Raw genomic sequence first — 20,205 nt, 5'->3', positions numbered from 1 at the left:
AGTACTTCCTCATTCTTATGCATGCTGCTGGAAGGTTTTTATGGTGTCCTAAATTAGTTAAATTAGCCTCCCCGCATAAAGCGGGGTGATAGTATGATAGCTGGGCCTGGAAGCTCTGAGAGTTATGCTCATTCTGCAGTGGCGGTTGTGAAAAAGGGAAAGGGAGAGTGGCATACTGAGGGCGGGAATATACTTCATTGTTGCATTTGGTGGAAGGATAGAAAGGAGGGGAGGGTTAGGATAAGGTTTAGGGTACGGTTTAGGGTTTGGGGTAGGGTTAGGATTAGAGTTAGGATTAGGGTTAGGGGTTAGGGTAAAGTTTAGGGTTTGGGTTAGGATTAGGGTTAGGATTAGGGTTAATGGTTAGACTTAGGGTTAGGGTAAGGCAGGGGTCCACAAACATTTTAAACAGAGGGCCAGGTCACAGTCCCTCAAAGTGTTGGAGGGCCAGATTATAATTTGGGGGAAAAAACACATGACTTCCTATGCATGCTGCACATATCTTATTTGTAGTGCAAAAAACACTTAAAAACAATACAATAATTAAAATGAGGAACAATGTTTACAAATATAAACTTATTAGTATTTCAATAGGAAATGTGGGCCTGCTTTTGGTTGATGAGATAGGATTGTTGTTGTTGTTGTTGTTATGTGCTTTCTAGTCGTTTCAGACTTAGGTTGACCTTGAGCGAGGGCCGGGTAAATGACCTTGGAGGGCCGCATCTGGCCCCCGGGCTTTAGTTTGAGGACCCCTGGGGTAAGGGTTAGGGCTCAGGTTAGGGTTTTACCATTACAGAACTCTTACATTCCTTCTATAAAATCTGTGTCCCGTTCTGTGTTGCGCAAACAGCACTCCTAAAGGAGCGAAGCGGAAACAGCGTAACGCTCAGAGCTTCCAGCCCCAGCTTTCATACTATTACCTAAAGCGTTACCTAAATTTCCCACTTGACAGATGTGTCTTTCGGGCTGCATAGGTCAACAGCAAGCTAGACTATTAAAGGTCGGGAGCTCACTCCGACCTGGGCTGGCTTCGAATTCATGACTTATAGGTCAGTAGTGATTTAATGCAGCTGGATACTAACTAGCCCTTCTTTGGAGGCTTTTAAGCAGAGGCTGGGTGGTCATCTGTCGGGGCTGCTTTGAATGCGATTGTCCTGTTTCTTGGCAGGGGGTTGGACTGGATGGGGCCACGAGGTCTCTTCCAACTCTATGATTCTGTGTTTTTGCTGAGGCAGCAACTCTCTTGGCCAGAGGAGACTAAAGTCCTTGTCAAGCTACAGCTCCCTTCATTCTGCAGTGGAGACGCAGCCAAGGAGGAGGAGGAGGAGGAGGAGGAGGGCTGTGTGGTGAATGTGTGCTGCTCCATGTGCCTCCTCTTGCTCTCCTTCACCCCCTCCTCTCCCTTCCAATCGGGAGTCTCCTCCTCTTCTGGCGAGGGAACCTGCGAGCTGCCCCCAAGCAAGCTCCATCCAGCCAAGCCACCAAGAGCAACCCCAGGCACATTCCCCGACAAGAAGAAGCAGCAGCAGCAGCAAAAGAAGAAGAAGCAGGAGCCTCGCAGGCACGCTGGGCTTCCCTCTCCCTGGCAGGAGCCACGCGAGAAAGCCACCCACTTGCGCCCCTCTTGCCCCAGCAGCAGGGGACAGGACTCCCAGCTCGGGCTTCCTCCCCTTTGGGAAGTTGGCACATGGAAGGAGAGTCAGCCCAGTAGATCGCTTCCACACCGCTTCTGCTCCTCTGCTTCCTTCCAGGATCTCGGCGTCGCATCGGAGTGTGCCATGCTCCCATCCTGGTGCCTCGTTGGGCTTCTCGTAGGTAAGAGATTGGGATTGAATTACTCCTGTTGTTGTTGTTCTTCTTCATGTTGTTGTTGTTATTTTGGAGAGGTGCGGCATAATACCGGCGGCGGAGGGTCTAGAGCAGTGTTTCTCAACCTGGGGCTCGGGACCACTTGTGGGGGGGGGGGGGCTCGAAGGGGTATGAGAGGGTCGCCAAAGACGACCAGAAAAGCACTGTATTTTCTCTTGGTCATGGGGATTCTGTGTGGGAAGTTTGGCCCAATTCTATCGTTAGTGGGGGTCAGAATGCTCTTTGAATGTAGGTGAACTATAAATCCCAGCAACTCCAAGCTCTATTTCCCCCAAACTCCACCACTGTTCACATTTGGGCATATTCAGGACTCGTGCCAAACTTTGTCCTGATCCAGAACTATAAATCCCAGCAACTCCAACTTCCAAATGTCAAGGTCTATTTCCCCCAAACTCCACCAGTGTTCACATCTGGGCATATTGAGGATTCGTGCCAAACTTCATCCTGATCCATCATTTGAGTCCACAGTGCTCTCTGGATGTAGGTGAACTACAACTCCCAAACTCAAGGTCAATGCCCACCAAACCCTTCCAGTATTTTCTGTTGGTCTTAAGAATACTCTGTTCCAAGTTTGGTTCAATTCCATCCTTGGTGGAGTTCAGAATGATTTTTGATTATAGGTTTATTATCAATCCCAGCACAACAACTCCCAGGTTCCAAGGTCTATTTTCCCCAAACTCCAGCAGTGTTCACATTAGGGCATATTGAGGATTCGTGCCAAACTTTGTCCTGATTCAGAACTATAAATCTCAGCAACTACAACTCCCAAATGTCAAGCTCTATTTTCCCCAAACACCACTTGTGTTCACACTTGGGCATACCGAGTATTCATTCCAAGTTTGGTCCGGATCCATCATTGTTTGAGTCCACAGTGCTCTATGAATGTAGGGGAACTACAACTCCCAAACTCAAGGTCAATGCCCACCAAACCCTTCCAGTATTTTCTGTTGGTCATGGGAGTTCTGCGTTCCAAGTTTGGTTCAATTCCATCCATGGTAGAGTTTGGGATGATTTTTGATTATAGGTGAACTATAAATCCCAGCAACTACAACTCCCAAATTACAAAATCAATCCCCCCAACCCCACCAATATTGAAATTTGGACTTACCAGGTATTTGTGCCAAATTTTATCCAATGAATGAAAATGTTGTTGTTCATTCGTTCAGTCGTCTCCGACTCTTCGTGACCTCATGGACCAGCCCACGCCAGAGCTCCCTGTCGGCCGTTACCACCCCCAGCTCCCTCAAGGTCAGTCCAGTCACTTCAAGGATGCCATCCATCCATCTTGCCCTTGGTCGGCCCCTCTTCCTTTTGCCTTCCACTTTCCCCAGCATAATTGTCTTCTCTAGGCTTTCCTGTCTCCTCATGATGTGGCCAAAGTACTTCAACTTTGTTTCTAGTATCTTTCCCTCCAGTGAGCAGTCGGGCTTTATTTCCTGGAGGATGGACTGGTTGGATCTTCTCGCAGTCCAAGGCACTCTCAGCACTTTCCTCCAACACCACAGCTCAAAAGCATCGATCTTCCTTCGCTCAGCCTTCCCTAAGGTCCAGCTCTCACATCCGTAGGTTACTACAGGGAATACCATGGCTTTGACTAGGCGGATCTTTGTTGCCAGTCTGATGTCTCTACTCTTTACTATTTTATCGAGACTGGACATTGCTCTCCTCCCAAGAAGTAAGCGTCTTCTGATTTCCTGGCCACAGTCTGCATCTGCAGTAATCTTTGCACCTAGAAATACAAAGTCTGTCACGGCCTCCACGGTTTCTCCCTCTATTTTCCAGTTGTCAATCATTCTTGTTGCCATAATCTTGGTTTTTTTGACGTTTAGCTGTAACCCGGCTTTTGCGCTTTCTTCTTTCACCTTGATTAGAAGGCTCCTCAGCTCCTCCTCGCTTTCGGCCATCAGAGTGGTGTCATCTGCATATCTGAGGTTGTTAATGTTTCTTCCAGCAATTTTCACCCCAGCTTTGCATTCATCCAGCCCCGCACATCGCATGACGTGTTCTGCATACAAGTTAAAAAGGTTGGGTGAGAGGATGCAGCCTTGCCGTACGCCTTTCCCAATCTTGAACCAGTCTGTTGTTCCGTGGTCAGTTCTGACTGTTGCTACTTGGTCCTTGTACAGATTCCTCAGGAGAGAGACAAGGTGGCTTGGGATGCCCATCTCACTAAGAACTTGCCACAATTTATTATGATCCACACAGTCAAAGGCTTTAGAATAGTCAATGAAGCAGAAGTAGATGTTTTTCTGAAACTCCCTGCCTTTCTCCATTATCCAGCGGATATTGGCAATTTGGTCTCTCGTTCCTCTACCTTTTCTAAACCCAGCTTGAACATCTGGCAACTCTCGCTCCATGTATTGCTGGAGTCTTCCTTGCAAATTTTATCCAATGAATGAAAATACATCCCGCATATCAGATAGTTCCATTACAATTCATAACAGTAGCAACTAAAATAATTTTATGTTTGGGGGTCACCACAACATGAGGAACTGTATTAAGGGGTTGCAGCATTAGGAAGGTTGAGAAACACTGGTCTAGGTGTAGATGCAAAGGTGCGGCATGATAGTGGCAAAGTTTGTGGGCTTGTGTCTTCATCCACCGAGAGCGTCCTTCTTCGCCTTGAACTGTTCCAGAGAGTCGAGACAGGCACAACTTCCTTGGGGTCCCTTTTTGGTGAATGCTTTGCTCCAAGATCTTGTTCGAGTGTTGCGAAAGTGTGAACCCAGCATGGGATTAAGTCGGATTCACACACGTCCAGATGGGAAGTTTGGCTCTTGGAGAGACTTCTGGATGTCTGGAGTGTGTGGATCGTGCGCCCGTTCCCACTTATGGTGACATAGTTAGCAGCCAGAATGTTTAAATAGCACAGCTTCTTGAAAAGCTGAACTTGAAATGTGTGTTGAAGGAGCCATGTGTCTCCATGTTCCCCTCCGATCCTGGCAAGATGGATTCAGAAAAGGTTTCTCATTGCCTTAGGCTGAAAGAATGGGGTTTGGCCAAAGTCACCAAGGGGACATTTCCATGGCTGATCAAGGATTTGAACCCAGGTCCCTTAGAATCGCCACCCAAGAACGAAAGTCCTGTGAAAGCCACTCTCCAGGAGATATGTCCCAGGAAAATCAGTGCGCCTTAGAGCTGAATAAACCTATACAGCAGAAATGGGCAAACTTGAGTTTTCCCCCTCAGCCGCTTAAGTGGCTGGGGGGGGGGGGGGAAGGAAGGGGCCTGAGGCTGTTAGGAATGGTGGGAGTTGGAGTCCAAAACACCTGGAGGACCCAAGTTTGCCCATGTCTACTCTACACTAACTCTTATCGTTTGTCCCTAAATATAATATGAAAGACTGATGGAATGCCATTGTTCCTTCCCTGCTGTTTAACACCACATTTGGAAGAGGAAGAAGTGATAAAGAGGTGGTAATGGGTAACTCGTTTGTATTAAGTCCCCAGTCCATTAGCTCCCTCTTATTAAACTTTCCCCTGTTGCGTAAAGTTAGGTATCTGCAAATGCCGGAAACCTATCCGGGGCTAGCTATGTGAAATGATCCTTAATATGCAGTGGGTCAGCAAGAAACAATCAAACTGGACATTTAACCAATCTGGAACAGGGGGAATTCTTTTCGTATATGCTTTCCCAATTGCTAGCATGTTTGGAGTGCTCGGCTTGGTCTCAAGAAAACCAAAGTTCAGATCCCTGCTTATCTGTTGAGACTCACTTGAGGACCGAAAGAAGTCACACGCTTTAAATCAGTGTTTCTCAACCTTCCTAATGCCATGACCCCTTAATACAGTTCCTCATGTTGTGGTGACCCCCAACCATAAAATTATTTTCGTTGCTGCTTCGTAACTGTAATTTTGTTACTGTTCTAAATCGTAATGTAAATACCAGATATGCAGGATGTATTTTCATTCACTGGACCAAATTTGGCACAAATACCCGGTACATCCAAATTTGAAAACTGGTGGGGTTGGGGGGGGGGGATTGATTTTGTCATTTGGGAGTTGTAGTTGCTGGGATTCATAGCTAGCCTACAATCAAAGAGCATTTTGAACCCCACCAATGATTAAATTGAACCAAACTTGGCACGCAGAATTCCCATGGCCAACAGAAAATACTGGAAGGGTTTGGTGAGCATTGACCTTGAGTTTTGGAATTGTAGTTCACCTATATCCAGAGAGCACTGTGAACTCAAACAATGATAGATCTGGATCAAACTTGGCACAAATACTCAATATGCTTAAATGTTGGGGGAAATAGACATTTACATTTGGGAGTTGTAGTTGCTGGGATTTGTAGTTCACTTAGAATAAAGAGCATTCTGGACTGCACCAACAATAGAATTGGGCCAAACGTGGTACACAGAACCACCATGACCAACAGAAAATACTATGTTTTCTGATGGTCTTTGGTGACCCCTCTGACACCCCCTCATGAACCCCCCCCCCGGGGTCCTGACCCCCAGGTTGAGAAACGCTGCATTAAGTCTAGAGGGGAATCTTGCACAAATCATAGTCTCTCCTCCAAACACAACTTGCCAAGAAAATCCTATGATAAGGCCACCATAAGTCAGAGTTGATTTGAAGTTGCATAATAGTAGAGTCAATTTTTGTTTGGGAGACCTCAGAGGCATTTTCTTCTCCTGTCTGTTTGCCTTCCACTCTTCTCAGAGTAGTTTGGGAACAGTGCCCTTTGTTATTTTTCAAATTTTTACAAGGTTCCAGCTTTCCAGTACGGAAGGCCGGAAGACATCTCTTCAAGTAGCAGGTTGTACATGATTGATTAAAATCTGACTCCTGTGTTGGACATACATGAGGTAATCAAAAGGGTTGCAGGCTCCAAGCTGTCCTCTCCTTCTCCAGAGCCCTGTATAGATTTACTGCCTTCTCCTAACACCAGATGTTGCTGCTGGAGAGAACAAATGCCGTGGCTCAAGGAAGAGACACTGCCACACACAAAGCCATCAGCTCATTCCTTCCCATGGCAAGTTCTGTGGCTAAGCTTGATGAGTTCTGGCTCAGCTTGAATCCTGGGTGGTTGCCCTGCGACTATGCCGAATGTCTGGGACAAATTCCAGTCGGGTGGCCCTCATTAGCCTATTATAGCTAACACAACAAAGGCACCTTATGGCAGGATTTCCTAGAGCAGTGTTTCTCAACCTGGGGGGCAGGATCCCTGGAGGGGGTCACGAGGGGGTGTCAGAGCGGTCACCAAAGTCCATCAGAAAACACAGCGTTTTCTGTTGGTCATGGGGGTTCTGTGTGGGAACTTTGGCCCAATTCTATCATTGGTGGGGTTCAGAATGCACTTTGATTGTAAGTGAACTACACATCCCAATAACTACATGCCCCAAATGTCTAGGTCTGTTTTCCCCAAACTCCACCAGTGTTCACATTGAGTATTTGTGCCAGATTTTGTCCTGATCCATCATTGTTTGACTCCACAGTGCTCTCTAGATGTAGGTGAACTACAACTCAAAACTCAAGGTCAGTTCTCACGAAACCCTTCCAATATTTTCTGTTGGATATGGGAATTCTGTGTGCCAAATTTGGTTCAGTTCCATCGTTGATGGTGTTCATAATTCTCTTTGATTGTAGGTGAACTATAAATCCCAGCAACTACAACTCCCAAATGACAAAATCACCCCCCCCCCCAACTCCAACAGTATTTAGATTTGGTCGTATTAGGTATTTGTGCCAGATTTCATCCACTGAGTGAAAATTCATCCTGCAGATCAGTTATTTACATTATGATTTATAACAGTAGCAAAATAACAGTTATGAAGTAGCAATGCAAATAATTTTATGTTTTGTGGTCACCACAACATGAGGAACTGTCTTAAGGGGCCGTGGCATTAGGAAGGTTGAGAATCAATGTGTTAGAGGAAAGAGCTTTCTAATTTTCATAGGGCAATAGATATGGATGTAGAGATACCTATATATATTGATATTAGGTGAAGGCACACCAATTTTTTTGGTGCTGTTTGGTATATTCCCCCCCCCCCCCCCGCTGCTGCCTTTAAAGTCCCCTCTTGCAGATATTTTGCTGTAACAAAAGGATTATGTGCACATCTGTACATGTGTTAGGGATCTGCTTCTATTTGCCATGGCAGGGAGCTTGCTCGGAGGAGCCAGCGCCAGTCTCTCACAGCTAATAAAAGATCACAGTTAATAACCAAGGAGGAGCTGGCTGCTGACTGTAGCCAAGCACCTGAAATTTGGTGCTGATCAGAGTCAGAGAGAAAGCTTTTTCTTGGCTTTGCTAGTCTTCCTTCTCAATGCTCCCTGTTTTATTGAACAGGTTTAACCAGCCAGGCAGAAATATTCATGGTAATGTTCTCCCTCTTTGATTTTGGGGTTGTTCCCTTGTCATCTTTGCCCTCTACTGCCTTTGCAATCTTTTGCAGCACTGTAGCTTTTGATCAGGCAATGTATGTATGTATTTGCATATCATGCTATTTCATCTGCCCAATATAACCCGAGTGTACTTGGCAGCGCACAAATTAAAAACACAAACTGCAAGCTTGCAGTGAAACAGAGCTGATAAAAACAAGAGAAAACCACTAGTGGCACATATTAAAATGAAAAGTAAACATTTTCAGTTTTTTAAAAAATGGGATTAAAGAGTGAAAAGTTCTTAAAACAGTTCTGGAAGTTCCTGGGATTTAAAAAAAAAAGCTTTTAAGGGTTTTTTACAAAGACATTACAAAGACAGTGTAATGTAGACAGGCACCAAGCAAGTTTCTTTGAGGTCAGCCAGCACACTGTAGTGGTTTGAATGTTGGACTCAACGCCTCCGGTGACGCAGTGGGTTAAACCCTTGTGCCGGCAGGACTGAAGATTGACAGGCCGGAGGTTTGAATCCAGGGAGAGCACAGATGAGCTCCCTCTGTCAGCTCCGGCTCCCTATGCAGGGACATGAGAAAAGCCTCCCACAAGGGTGGTAAAACATCAAAACATTTTATTTATTTATTTATTTATTTATTTATTTATTTATTATTTAAACGTATATGCCGCCACTCCCCTGGGGCTCGGAGCGGCTTACAAGAATAGCTAAAATCTAACAAAGTTTAAAAGCAATTTAAAACAATTTAAAAACAACAGTATCAAACATTAAAAGCCTGTCGGAACAGGTATGTCTTACATGCCCTGCGGAAAGCTGGTAAGTCCCGCAGGGCACGAACTTCAGGTGGCAGAGCATTCCAGACTGATGGCGCCACTGCTGTGAAGGCTCTGCATCTGGTTGCCGTTAGACGCAAGGTCTTGACACTGGGGACTTCCAATAGATCTTGGTCCTCAGAACGGAGGGATCTCTGGGGTTGGTAGGGGTGAGACGATCCCTCAGATACATTGGCCCCAGACCATGCAAGGCCTTAAAGGTGAGTACCATCACTTTGAAAGTGATCCGGTGCTCAATTGGTAACCAATGCAGCTGTAGTAAGATTGGTGTTATGTGGCATCTCATCGGAATTCCCGCAAGAAGCCGAGCAGCTGCGTTTTGTACCAACTTGAGCTTCCGAAAAACATCTGGGCATCCCCTGGGCAATGTCCTTTCAGACAGCCAATTCTCTCACACCTGAAGCAGCTTGCTATTTCTCAAATCGCTCCTGACATGAAAAAAATAAAAATAAACGTTGGACTCTGGAAACTGGGGCTGAAATCCCCACTCAGCTATGTAAACCCACTGGGTAATCTCGGGAGAGTAACACACTCTAAACTTCAGATGAAGGCAAAGGTAAAATGTCTTTGAACAAATCTTGCCAAGAAAACCTGTGATAGATTTGTTCAAAGGTCTCCGTAAGCTGAAAACAACTTGAAGGTACACATGCACAGAAACTCACTACTGGGGAGACACAACTGAAAACTCTTTGTCTTCTCTCTCATTTTGTACATGTGTTTTACCCATGTTATAATGCCCATCTAATCTTGTTTTCTAAGGGTACCTGAATAAGGTCACTGGTGGTGTTTACCTTCTTTGAATCACTTTATCCAAAACTGTTGAGGGTCCTAAAACTCAAGAACACCACTTGACTGGGAGTTTCACTTCTTTATAGCAAATATGCGACAGTGCAAAATATTGATATAGTGTGATCACGTCAGCCAAGCTTCCCTAACAATTGAGTTGTCCTGTTTGGTACTAACCAAAGCTTCCAGATTATTTTCAGAGGCAACCCTGGATATAATGGATAGCAGTAATCCAAATTGAAGATTAATACAATGTTAATATGTGTATGAATAAAGTATGCCTGTTTTATTAACCTTTGTTTGGGATTATTGTATAAAATATGAATATTGTATTAATATTATTGTAGCATGGGTAAAACACATGTAAAAATGAGAGAGAAGGAGAATGCATTAGTATGTAATCAATGGACATCTTAACTCCTACATATGTTACAAGGAATGTCCAAATTAGTGTTGTTGTTGACATTGTCAGGTTAATATTGGGAGTCCAACTCAACCTTTGCAAAGTCACTGAAAAGTAATTAATGTTCAATTACAGAGTCTGAATATTGGAAACATGTTTCTGGGCACTTGGAGATTCCATCTGGAGTAATTGGCATTTAGCTTTTGAAAGCTGGTATTCATCACATTTTGAACAGTTACGATATATGTACAACTGCAACTAAAGAGACACTGAAGACAAAAGTATGAAATAGTAAGGAGCAAGAATGAAGGAACGTATAGTAGCAAGAAGGATGTTTTAGTTATTGCTGTGTATCTAGTTGTACAAATTATCTTCTGTATCCAGCTCAGAAACGTTTGAAGTGTCTTATAAAATCATGTCACTAGCAATAGAATAAAACAAATTGAAATATATTTACAAATTGCATCTCATGCTATCAATGCATTATATATTACCAGCAATTTAGCATGCTGGAGAATGCAAAGATAAAGGTTTACATAAAATCATTGAGCTTGAAGAGACCACAAAGGTCACCTAGTCCAACCCTCTGCCATGTCATTTCTAAAATAACTAGTTAGACAACTGATTTTTATTCTTACTATTTATTTTTGAGTGGAAGCAAGAAGGGCCTGATATCTTTCCTCCTAGAGTCAACATGTATAGAAATCACTTCCAAATTGAGATGCTTCAATTAACTTTCTTAAGTGAAAAACTTATTTGTAATTTGAATATTTTAACTAATGAGAGCATAATGATATTATTTTATTGCTTTTGCTGTCATGACTATGTCCCATTTAACCCAGCATTGCAAGATGGCCAAGCTTTGGCTCAGAGCTTTTTGAACAATATAGTTGAGTTAAACAACTGATCGAATCACCCATCTTATCTAAGCACTGAGATTTGATAACTCTCAAAATACTAATGGTGATTTGAGTCTCTGTTATCGTTATTGCCATTGCTTGCCAAAATCCTATAATGACCTGTAATGTTACATAATGTTACGTACTCTTAGCTAAGTGGCAGAGGTGCTAGGAAACCCCTTTACAGAATTGTGAAACTGCATAACAGAGCCATGAGAAGTGTGCCTGATGCTCAACAGAAATTTTCCTGACTCTGCTGCATAGTAACATGATAGTCTCTCTCTATGGGATATGAACATTACGCAACTGTGCATTGTCATGTCCTGCAGATGTCTTACAAAGTTGTAAGGCCCTAATGGGATTCTGGTCAGTGTCTTTTTTAGAAAAATTAAAAATTAGGAGAAACTTTGAAAAAATAGCAGATGCAAAGTATATGTCATTGGTTGCTTCAAGCATTCTCTGCTCAATTAACAGAATGTTTGACCTGCTAGATTTAAAAGAGAATGCATCGTTATTGATTGTTTAAATCAGTGTTTCTCAACCTTCCTAATGCTGCAACTCCTTAATTCAGTTCCTCATGTTGTGGTGACCTCCATCCATAAAAATATTTTCGTTGCTACTTCATAACTGTAATTTTGCTAATATTATGAATTGTAATGTAAATATCTGATATGCAGGATGTATTTTCATTCACAGAACCAAGTTGGGCAAATACCCAATATGCCCAAATTTGAATACTGCGTGTGGGGGAGGGGGGTTGATTTTGTCATTTGAGAGTTGTAGTTGCTGGAATTTATAGTTAACCTACAATCAAATAGCATTATGAACTCCACCAATGATGGAAGGGTTTGGTGGGCATTGACCTTGAGTTTTGGAATTGTAGTTCACCTACATCCGGAGAGCACTGTGGGCTCAAACAATGATGGATCTGGCACTAATACTTAATTTGGCACTAATACTTCATATGCCGAAATGTGAACACTGATGGAGTTTGGGGGAAATAAACCTTGAAACTTGGGAGTTGTAGTTGTTGGGATTTATAGTTTACCTACAATCAAAGAGCATTCTGAACTCCTCTGACATAATTGGGCCAAACTTCCCACACAGAACCCCCATGCCTTGAAGGGGCTTACTGGCACAAGCCTCCTTCGAGCCTCGCAAGCTGTCCCTCACCTGCATATGCGCACCACGCCATACACCAAGCACGCCTGCTCTCCCCTCCCTGCTTGGAGTCTCAGATTGGCTGAAAGGCTGGCCAATCACAGTGGAGGAGGGCTTTTGATGGGAGGATTCCCAGTCTGTTTCCAAAAAGGAAGAGAAGGACAGGCGGAGAGATCTTCAACCTTCTCTGCCAAAGAGGTTCTTAAGACCATCAAAAATATATGTTTTCTGATAGTCTTTGGTGATCCCTCTGAAAAATTTACTATTTACTCCTTAAAATGTTGCAAATTTGTTTCTGCAATTTTTGAGATATCTTTCCCAATCTGGCACTTCCCTACAAAACCCAAAAAAATGTATTGGTGAAAGGGGATGGTGGTATGTATAGTGTAGCAAATCTAGAAAATGCTGTTCTAAAGCATAAGATTTAACAAGTTGTTTGATCTCAAGATTTATCACTCATCTTTATCCCTCTCCTTTCCACCGCACATACCACCACTATAACATATGATTGTAGATTGTTCTTTGGATTGAAAAAGGTTAACGAGGACTGCTAATATTTATTCCAATTAGAAGAAACAGATTTAGGGCAGCACTGATCTATGTCAATAGTGGTTACAAACTCAAAGGTGGAGATTGGTTAATCACATTTTTAAAGTCTCTGTACTTAGATAAACAATTTTAGCATTATTCTGTAATTATATCCTTAGTCTCCACATTCATAAAGAATACAGGAGGTCCTTCAAATATCAACAAAGGGTTTGCATGCAACATATAGGGATCCCAAATTCAATCCCTGCCACTTCTTGTTTCTAAAAGCCTGATTTTGGTCTATAATACTACTTTTGAGGCCACTCCCAGTAATGTATAAGGACATAAAGCCTTTTATTCATTACATCATAGGCATAATGAAAGCTGTTAACAAGTAAAATTGCTTGCATGGCCATGCTGACTGAAGGGTAACACAAGCTAAGTGTTCACACTCTGGTGATGATAGTTGGTAACCAACAAATTAACTTGTAGGGAGCTAATTAAATTTAACTAATTATTTCCAAAATCTGAGTTAATGTTTATGTATTTATTTATTTGCTTCACATGTATACCACTTTTCACACCTCAGCGGAGGACTCAAAGCGGTTTCCAACATAATTATGGCAAAATTTAATGCCTCACATACACAAACCTAACATACTGATAATATAATACAATTATTAATTAAATCACAAAACACAACATCATTTAACATTAAACATGGAATTAAAAACATATCAATATAAACATTAAAATCACACAATCCAACAATCATAATCCAGGCCGTTCCAAATATCTTATCTATTGCACATAACCCCTGATCATTCCTTGAACTTCTTACTGCTCAAAGGCTTGGTCCCATAACCAAGTTTTTACTTTTCTTCTGAAGGCCAGGAGGGAGGGTGCTGATCTTATTTCATTGGGGAGTGAGTTCCATAGTTGAGGAGCCACTACTGAGAAGGCCTTGTCTCTTGTCTCCACCAGTCGCACTTGCGAGAGAGGTGGAACTGAGAGCAGGGCCTAATATGGGATTGGGAGGTATGCCTCATTGTTTCTCTCCCATTGATATCCAAATATGGCTGTTGCACTTGTGCAAACCTTCCAAGTTGTGACTAGCATGTTCTGAGATAAGAGTGTTCTTTGCCAGCTTTGTTGTGGCTGCTAGTGACTTCAACATCAACTGCTAGATTCTCTGTTCAGCACTGCTAGAGTCTCTGTTCAGCCTGGAGCAAACTTTTGTTGAGAGGTGATTAGATGTCCTTGTTTGTTTCCTCTCTGTTATTGTGCTGTTGTAATTTTCAACAAAGGTTTGTTCCAGGCACTGCCAGGCAATCAAATGCTAATCAAGGTGATCAGTTGAAACATTCACACCTAGCTCCAGCAGACAAGAGTCCTTTGTCTCCCCCTGGTCATTCAACAGATATATAAACCCTTTTTCCTAGTTCCAACAGACCTCACTACCTCTGAGGATGTTTGCCATAGATGCAGGCAAAACGTCAGGAGAGAATGCCTCTAGACCATGGCCATATAGCCCGAAAAAACCTACAACAACCCAACAATATTTAGGCTTTGGAATTATAGTAGCTGTGATCCCGCTTCAGCAAATTCTAGGAATCTTTGCAAATTATAGCATACAGTTATATCATACTGATATAACTGTATGCTATAGATGTACTTGGTAATTGTAACTTCTAAATGGCAGATAGTGAGGGATCCTAAATTATGCCACTCCTTCCTATGGGTTATGTGACTACTCCAGTCAGTGCTGACATTCAGAGAGGTTCTGAAGATCCAGTTATTTCAAGTGGATTTTAATGGGTAAGCTTTTGTTGGGCATGCTGCTGATTTATCACTGTATTTTGTTTCATTTTGTGCCAGTGAATTTTTAGAGTGTCATAAGCTATCGCTCGTGGCTGAGTATGATTGTCTTCCAAGTGTAGAGTCTGGTTTCAACATTCCATAATTTGTATGTGTTGGGGTTTTTGTGTAATGAAATTAATTTTTTATTAAAAGCCTCCCTTTCTGCACACTCTGCCTTTACAAGGCTGCCTACATGATTACAAAATGTATAGAAATACAAGCAAAACAAACAAAAATAGATAGCAGCAGATGTACTGTGGGAGTGGTGAGACACAGAGAGGAATCTCGGTTCTTTAACATGCAGGGAGAATCTGCTTTCCCCTCTTTGCTGTTTTTTGTTCCCATACGTTCAGTAAAGGATTCTGTAGGCAGTTGCTATTTACATTGGTTGTTGTTAAGTCAGCATACCTGGGGTCAGCTAGAGTAGAATCCTGCTGTTTCTCAACTCAAGCTTTACTGCATTGATTCTTGCAGTCACACTGCTGCAACCTCACTTGAAAAATCTATGTTTCTTGAGCTTTCCGTAACCATCCTCTTAATGTTGATGATGCTAAAAATAGAACACAATGAATAAGAAGTGATGGACATACAAAGCTTTTGTAAAAAGGAGCTTCATTGCTAGAGGCTTTGGCTGCATCCACAATGTAGAATTAATGCAGTTTGACACCACTTTAAAAGCCATGGCTCAATGCTCCTGGAATTTTTTGGCTTGGTGAGACACCAGCAGTCTTTGGGTAAAGACTTTGTGAAAATACAACTCCCATGATCCCATAACATTGGACCATGGCAATTAAAAGTGGTGTCGAGCTACATCAGTTCTATAGTGTAGATGCACCCTTTGTGTGTGTGTGTGTGTGTGTGTGTGTATGGCACAGCAGGTTAAACCACCAAGCTGCTGAACTTGCTAACTGAAAGGTTGGCGGTTTGAATCCAGCGGGTGGAGTGAGCTCCTGCTGTTAGGCCCAGCTTCTGCCAACCTAACAGTTCGAAAACATGCAAGTATGAGTAGATCAATAGGTACCGCTTCTGTGGGTAGGCAACAGTGCCCCATGCAGTCATGCTGGCCACAAGCCCTTGGAGGTGACTATAGACAACGCTGGCTCTTCGACTTAGAAATGGAGATGAGCACACCCCCCCACCCCAGAGTCGGACTCGACAAGACTTAATGTAAGGGGAAATCTTTACCTTTATCTATATATGTGTGTGTATGTGTGCGTGCATATATCTATATAAATAAAAATGTAATGGTCGTTTGTGGTATTAACATAACTCAAAAACCACTAGGCGAATTGACACCAAATTTGGACACAATACACCTATCAGGCCAACGAGTGACCATCACTCATAAAAACACTAAAAAGCACAGTGGAAAAGACTTAAAAAGCAAAAAAAATCACATTACAACATATGCACATAACCATATAAATGCACATATACACAAATATATACACACGCATATACACATAAATATACAGACAAATCACATACACACAGACTGGGCCACAGCAACACGTGGCAGGGGACGGCTAGTATATATATGTATATGTGTGAATATGTGTGTGTGTGTGTGTGTGTGTGTGTGTGTTAATGATTTGGATAGCATATGCCTCAAGTCCCCCTGGGGGAGATGGAGCGGGGTATAAATAAATGTTGTTGTTGTTGTTGTTGTTGTTATCACCCCTGTGGTGTTTGCTTTGCTGTCTGAGCCCCTGTTCAGAGGATTTCACCTCTTTTTCTGCCCCCTTTGGATTTTGAAAGAATTGGCTTGATGTAGAAACAAGGATTGGTGATAAAGCTTCAGCTGAGACACCTTTTCTCCATGATAACTCTTTCAGGAATTAATTTCCCTTCCTAGGGGTAGATTTCTCTCACTTCCTGTTGTCTCACCCTCATTCTTAACGAATCATTTGAAAGTCAGATGTGTGTAACTCAGGGACTGCCTGTGCTTTGTGCTGTTGATACCATAATGGTATGGCTGCCAGGACTGGGAATGTTTAAGAGGATGTTTTGATCACACCACTCGTATCAATTAGATAGATGACTTTTTGCATTTTTTAAAACTTCAAACAGTATATTCTTAAGGAAGTTGTTATTTTAACTTGTTAAACATAAGCAGTGGAATGTGATAGCAGGGCACTCAAAAAGATAATAAGCCTTGAGAGATCAGGCAACAGGTTTCCTGTAGGTCCCAGCTTGTTTAAAGGTCATTGATTGAATTCCAAGAGAAATGTGTGAGGATGCAAGATCAAAGAAGGCTCTACACTGAGTCAAATGCATCCTACCAACAATATTGCCGGTGGCTGGACTTCATTGCTTCACACTTCATTTCGAGTTTAAGATTCCTATCAGAAAGATTCAGCAACACCTTTATCAGAGAGTGGCAACTTATGGACAAGACATGCTTTCCCCACCTGTGGAAATGTGAACCTCACACACACAAACAGGGCTCCATTCCCAGGAAAACTCATGCTTATAATGAACCTGCTGGCATTGCTGCTTCAAGCACGTCTTACAGTGTATATTGCTTGAAATTTGACAATTTCCATCTTGATTGACTGACTGACTGAAGGAATTAATTATATTTTTATAGGCTTGGAGGAAGGAGGTGTGAAAATTGTAAAAAGATCAACAATTTAAAATATGTATCAAGTTGAAATGCTGGAGGAAGGAACATCAACAATTATGGCATCATACTACTAGTGGGAAATAGCAAAGACTGAAGAAAGTCAAGGCAGAAACTGTAAAGGCAAGAAAGCAGTTGCGCATTTGAAAAAACTACTGATTATTTCTATAAGCTTGAAATGACAATGACAATGTTGAAATAGTTAAAAGATTTTTCCATACCTTGGCTTAGCCATGAATCTCAAGGAAGACTGCAGTCAAGAACCAGAAGATGATTCAGACAAGGACTGCTCTGAAGGAACTAGAAAAGATCTCAACATGTATATGACTGGGATCTAAAATTTTAGGGCATGGACATGACTTGTTGTTCTTCAACATTTTGGAGCTTCATAATCATCTTGAGAGCATTTTTTGAGAGCACAAGATCGTTGAATACTGCAGTTAGGACTGTCCATGCCTTCAAGTTTCCAAGTTTTTTGTATGGTTATGATAGCCAGACAGTGAAGAAAGCTGATAGGAAGAAAATCAAGAAATATAGATAGTTCCTAGAACAAATGAAGCCATAAATCTTCATAAAAGTCAGGATGACTTGACTGTGAGTATCATTCTTAGAAAATGACAATAATGCTTAGTAAGTCAGGAAAACAGATAGACTCAATAAAAAAACCATGGCCCTTAATCTGAAAATGCTGAGAAGAGCTACTGATGCTAGGGTGACTTGAAGGTCTCTCATTTATAGGATCACCCTAAGTTGAAGTTGACTTGACAGCAGTTAACAGCAATGTGACTTCAAGTCGCTTGTCACTATGAATTTTCCCATGAATTTCATAGAATTTTCTTAAGAAATCCTCAAGAGGTGGTTTTGTCAGTTCCTTCCTCTGGAATATAGCCTACACCAGTGGTTCTCAACCTGGGGTCCCCAGATGTTTTTGGCCTTCAGCTCCCAGAAATCCTAACAGCTGACAAACTGGCTGGGATTTCTGGGAGTTGTAGGCCAAAAACATCTGGGGACCCCAGGTTGAGAACCACTGGCCTACACCATCCAATATTCATTAGTTATCTTTCATCCAACTACTAACTAGGGCTGATTTTGCATAATTTCTAAGATCTCCTCCTTTAATAAATTCAAGTTTGCATGCATTTCTTCTACCCAATTTAATCCTCATAACAACAATCTTGTGAGGTAAATTAAGTCTGAAAGTGAGTGACTAATGGTCAAGCTTTGCATTTTCATGGTTCAGTGGAGACTAGAATCTGTTTAATTGATTGGTATGTCTTCTAATTGCTTATATGTTTAGAGTGGGTTTTTTTTATGAGATGTGTATATTATTTACCTGTGTGGCATTGAATTTTGCTGAATTTGTAAGCCGCCTTGAGTCCCCTCTGGGGTAGAGAAAGTCAGGATAGAAATGAAGTAAATAAATAAATAAACACAACATGGATTGTCTTACTTTTATCCTTCCTGGAATCCAATAGGACCTTGGTGAAGGAATTGTTAGAACAGTGCTGACATATTTTCCTCTTTCAGTGTTTTGGAAAAGTATTGATTCATAGAAATTGGCTTTTTTCTTGGTTTTGAAAAAAATATATAACTTTCAACAATTGGCTTTGATGGCTACATAAAGATGGGCCTTTGTGGATTGTGTCCAGTCTTTATTATTAAGTTTAGCTGTGGAGAAAGTTCCAAAACTAGCTAAGCGAAGCCTAATTCCAGACTGTTCTGCCAGATGCAATGTCTCTTTGAATAAGGTTCCAACACTGGTTTTCTTCCTAGCAATTATTGGTTTTCGAAATCTCCTTACTCATCATTCTGCTCTTGTGGGATAAAAACCACAATGCATTTGCATTTCCACCAGCTTATTTTATTTGAGTCCTGTTTTTATCTGTATCCCCAACTTTGTAGTATCCCTAAGATATCATTAGGAGTATGGAACAAACAATTTCAGATCTCAGGATCCAACATATACATTAATCATGGATATTTTTCTCTATTTGAAGTACTTTTTGAAGTCCAAAATACATGATTTTTTTTAAAGAAACCATCCAAACTAAACATACACAGCAGCTGGAGAGTATGCATTTTGCTTATTAGATGTGATTTGTTTGTTCAGCATTCTTTAATTATAGTCTCCACTATGTACAATAATAGTGGATAGCTGTTAAATCTTAACCCAGGTTTGACCAAACTGTTTTCAGCATTAAATGAATAGTCTCAAACAATCTGTATGGATTCTTTCATGGTCGCCGTCTGGATCACATTCAAAAAAATAGAATTTCAATACTTTAATGAACAGGTACGTGGAATTTTGACAATGTTGCTGATGACATTTCCAAGAAATCATGGTTGCTTGATGACCAAGGGACCAAAAATCGGCAAGTGGAAAATTGCTATTCAGAGAAATTAGAGTTGTTATTGCTTTTATGGGGAAGGGGAGAAGGAATGTAGCTTTTCCATCCATCATCACAGAAATACAGTACGACTGGCTGGATTCCCTTGTGAGCCTTGAAATTTGTCAATGATAGATGAGTATTTGGATTTCAAGGAGACATAGTGCAGATATGTATTCAGCCCAAACAGAAGTTAATGGTTTGAGATTAACAATGCTTACTTTCAAATTAATAGGTCCTCTTCCGTAGATCTGGTCCCTTCCTGCAGGATTGGGGCATTCGAATTTAACCCACTATTCAATAATAATTAATCATTAAGCAGGGTCCATTCAAAGGGGTAAGTGGACCTCCAATTCATTTCCCCCATACAAAAGCAAACCACAGCAAATAATTCATAATAATTTCCTTTTGTGTTTCAGTTAAATTGCATAAAAGACACAACAATGCAATACAATGTATGCTTTCACATAGATTTAGCATTCAAATAGCATGTCTTTGAGATGAATCCCAGTGT

At 41.7% G+C, this 20,205-nt stretch overlaps 1 protein-coding gene across 1 annotated transcript in view; it reads left to right on the top strand.

Moving 5' to 3' along the window:
• Positions 1-1,265: 1,265 nt before the first annotated feature.
• Positions 1,266-20,205, top strand: part of APCDD1L (APC down-regulated 1 like) — a 51,746-nt gene continuing 32,806 nt past the window's right edge. The window contains exon 1 of the mRNA XM_060772045.2: positions 1,266-1,815. Within this exon, the coding sequence (XP_060628028.2) occupies positions 1,365-1,815 (451 nt within the window). The 5' untranslated portion in view covers positions 1,266-1,364. The remainder of the gene's footprint in view (positions 1,816-20,205) is intronic.

The sequence above is a fragment of the Anolis sagrei genome, chromosome 4 (assembly GCF_037176765.1).
Source record: "Anolis sagrei isolate rAnoSag1 chromosome 4, rAnoSag1.mat, whole genome shotgun sequence".
NCBI lineage: Eukaryota > Metazoa > Chordata > Lepidosauria > Squamata > Dactyloidae > Anolis > Anolis sagrei.
This window is presented reverse-complemented; position numbering and strand designations above follow the sequence as displayed.